General features: G+C 45.5%; 1 protein-coding gene across 1 annotated transcript; it reads right to left on the bottom strand.

The window, feature by feature from the left end:
* LOC110435733 (cyclin-dependent kinase inhibitor 3-like) lies at positions 789-2578 on the bottom strand. Its single transcript, XM_021461699.1, has 3 exons — positions 2065-2578; positions 1294-1503; positions 789-1203 (listed from the first exon to the last, which is right to left on the bottom strand). The coding sequence occupies exons 1-3, from the start codon at positions 2466-2468 to the stop codon at positions 1134-1136; spliced, it is 684 nt and encodes a 227-aa protein (XP_021317374.1). The 5' UTR covers positions 2469-2578; the 3' UTR covers positions 789-1133.

Here is a 3729-nt window from a genome sequence, read left to right as displayed (position 1 = left end):
TAAAAATATTACAATAACGAAATCTAAAAAATTTTCACAACAAGGCCTAACCCTCTCGGAACAAACCCCCGGGACCGGACCTGACACAATGTATGCATGCAATGGCCGGCTTGAAGCCAAGCCAAATTCACATGTAGCATTCACATGTCAGTGAGATTCTTGAATCGGGAAGGGCACTGTGTTCGGCTTGGATTTTTCCAGTCAACTAGTACAACACTGCAACAGTACTGTTACTAATTTCCACACACTTCCCCACTAGCTGGAGATCAAGAACATTAACGATATGTTTGGATGCACCCGCTAAACTTTAGCTGGTTGAACTTAATTGCTAGGCATCCAAACAGCTCAACTAAAAGACTACCTAAAGTTTAGCTACCTTACCACACACTGTTGTTTGAGTGATTAGCTTGTGATGAGCAAAATTGTATATTATTACCAGCTCATGTAGGTGGTGCTAGAGTTTTACTCTCCAAAAATTTGCATGTATATAGAGCTAGTTCGGAGCTAGCTAGCAAAGGATTCCATTTGCAGGATACGTACTGAATTCTTTGCAGAATTCGTCCAGAATCGTATATTCGAAACAACACGTTCAGTTGTAATAAAAAATTAAAGTACAATCATAGTTACTATGACCAAATTAGAGAAGGGAGAGATCTCTCTGAATGCAAGACGATGAAGAACTGAAGACTGATGAAGCAGAAAAAAAAACAAATGAGGAGAATGAAGATCATGGATTCATCAAAAAAAAAAAAAAAAGAATGAAGATCATGGTGGACAGTGGAAACTGATGAGCATGCATGGGGAGCTTAGAATGAAGCTTCCTCCAATGTATCACCTTATCCTATACACATACATACTACTAGGGAGTATGTGGTTGTCAGAGACAATACATGCAGGTATTGGTAAATCGACGACGAACTACTGAACCAGTAGTGGCTCTACTAGCTATATCTGCATGCTAAGCTCAAACTACTGATGATTGAAATTTCTGTAAAAATACGACATCAGAGAGAATAGCCAGCAGTTGAGAATCTAACTCCAGTTCGCAGCTTCCCAAAGGGTTAGGAGCGCGTTTCTTGCTGTTAACGGACTGACGGTTTTACCCCTCCGATCCCCCCGTCGTCGCGTCGACCTCACGTGTTCACCGGCGTCCATTCGAAGCGCCCTTCCAACGGGCAGTCGAGGGCAACGTCGTAATTGTACCTGCAGGAAGGCGTGCCGAGCTCCCGTCAGCCAACGACTTGTACAAGCTAGATTACAGTACACCAACGTCCCAAACGCCGTGGTGCTTACGCCTCTGCAAATCGCCGGCGCTCGGCGAGCTCCGCCGCCGCGAAGAAGGCCTCTATCTCGGCTTCCGTCGGCGGCGGCGGCGGCGGCGGCGGTGGCGACGGCGTCTGGGCGGCGACGAGGCCCCTGCAGCGGCTCTCGTTCTCGTGTTTCGCCTTCACTTTCACCACGGCCGCGTCGCAGTCGTCGCCGGTCATCAGGGGCGTCTTTGGTCTGCTTATATATGTATATATATAAACACGATTTGAAAGCATTAAAAACAACTGGTTAATTAACGATTGTGTCCTGATGAATATATAACTTGACATGCTCAAAAAAAAAAAATAACCTGTGCAAATACTCTCTCCATCCCAAATTGTAAATCATTTTAAGAATCTTAAAGAGTCAAAGCATTTTCACGTTTGACCAAAATTATAAAGAAAAATACTAAGATTTATAACGTAAAGTGAGTATACTATTAAAATATAATTAAGAAAGAATCTAATGATACTTAGTTAGTATCATAATTATTATTATTTTATAATATAAATTTGGTCAAACTTAGAAAAGTTTGACTCTCCAAGATTCTTGTAATGACTTACAATTTGGAATGGAGAGAGTATATGATATATATTGTTTCGTAAATTTCCTCGAAACTGAAAATTGGCTTTCCTTTTGCGATTAACTGAAAACTGGCTTATCCTCGCAAAAAAAAAACACTAAAAACTGGCTTTGTTTTGTGAATTGTGATCCGAAGAATGAAAGGCAGCAGGAATAAATAAAAACTGCACTCACTCGAAGCAGTCTCCACGCCCGTCGTCGACGCCGATATCTGCCGCCCGCGACGGCGGCACCTCCGCCTCCGTCGTCCGCCCGTCGTCGTGGCAGAGCTGCCGGCGTGCACCGAGTCCGAGACCGAGCACCCGGCCTGCTGCACTCCCGCGCCGGGGGCTGCCGCACGCGCGCTGCTGCACCTGCTTGTCCGCGGCCTCGGCGGCGCCGCACCATCGTCGGAGGGCAGACCCCGCGCGGTGGCGCCGCGGCCTGCCGCTGGTCCTCGGCGGGCCGCACGCCGCTGCCACCGGCGGCACGCGGCGGCCGCTGCGCAGCGTGAGGCACGACGACGCGGCCTCGGCCTCGGCGGCCGCCGCCGGCGGCGGCTTGCTGCTGCTGCCGCGGATCCTGACGCACTTGCCCATCGATCGATCGATCGGCGGGGCGGCAGGTTGGTGGGTTGGCTCGGCTGCAGTGCAGTCTCGCTGAAAAAACTGTGCGGTGGCAGCCGCGGACAGTGGTTAGGTGCCGGCGGCTTTTGTACTGGCGGCTGGCTGGCGCTACGCTACACCGTCAAACTGTGAAAAGTGATCGAGGTGACATGGACTGAGACATGGGCTTCCCGCATTCCTCGTGAAAATTTTTAGATTTACCAATTTAGTACTTTCATTTATAATAATTATTATTTTAATCATAAATTAATTAGATTTAAAAGATTTATTTAGTAAATTACAAATAATTATACAGTTAATTATTTTTATTTATATTTAATGTTTTGTATATGCGTATAAAAATTCAATGTTATAAATTTTTTAAAAAATTTTAGAAACTAAACAACGTCTGAACTGCTGACGACAGCCTGCCTGCCTACCTACCTTTGTGGGCACATACGAGGGCTCGGCCTTGTTTAGTTCCTTTCGAAAACCAAAAAGTTTTTAAGATTTCCCGTCACATCGAATCTTGTGGCATATGCATGAAACATTAAATATAGACGAAAACAAAAACTAATTATACAGTTTAACTGTAAATTACGAGACGAATCTTTTGATCTTAGTTAGTCTATGATTGAATAATATTTATCACAAACAAACGAAAGTGCTACAGTACCGAAAACTTTTTGGAACTAAACAAGGCGCTCGTTTATTTGCGTAACATAACGGAACGGAACCGGACGGTGCGAGTTCAGACGTTTGCTGACGTTATGACGTGGGAGAATACGTACAGTTGCCGAGGTGCGGCCGTCTGAGTGTGTACGACGGTGGAAATGTAAAGATCGTCAGCTACAGAGGGGTTGCATTGGGGACACTGATATTATTGGCCAAGCTTATATCTATACTTAATAATAAATTGTAAAAATTTTGGTTTACCGTATCTTTCTGTCCACCAGTCCATCAGGTTCTTTAAACTTTCCATGTCCATATAGGACTATAATTATAATTAGCAAATATAGATTAGTCAAACCTTATTGGTCCAGCTCTAGATCTATAGCTAGCCGAGCTGGCCGGAGGAGCGTATCCTTCTCCCTCATGTGCTTGGAAGCACAGGAGAGGTCGAGACGGTCACCACAAGCAACTAGCGTGCCAACTTGGAGCCAAGTAGGAGTACGTACGTCACAATAACAACACAAATTCATTGGCGTGTCGCATGAGCGCCATGTTCCACGACCGGTGGACACCCTGCCGGACT

The sequence above is a fragment of the Sorghum bicolor genome, chromosome 5 (assembly GCF_000003195.3).
Source record: "Sorghum bicolor cultivar BTx623 chromosome 5, Sorghum_bicolor_NCBIv3, whole genome shotgun sequence".
Classification (NCBI taxonomy): domain Eukaryota; kingdom Viridiplantae; phylum Streptophyta; class Magnoliopsida; order Poales; family Poaceae; genus Sorghum; species Sorghum bicolor.
Note: the sequence above shows the minus strand (reverse complement) of the source record. Positions and strands in the feature narration are given on the sequence as shown.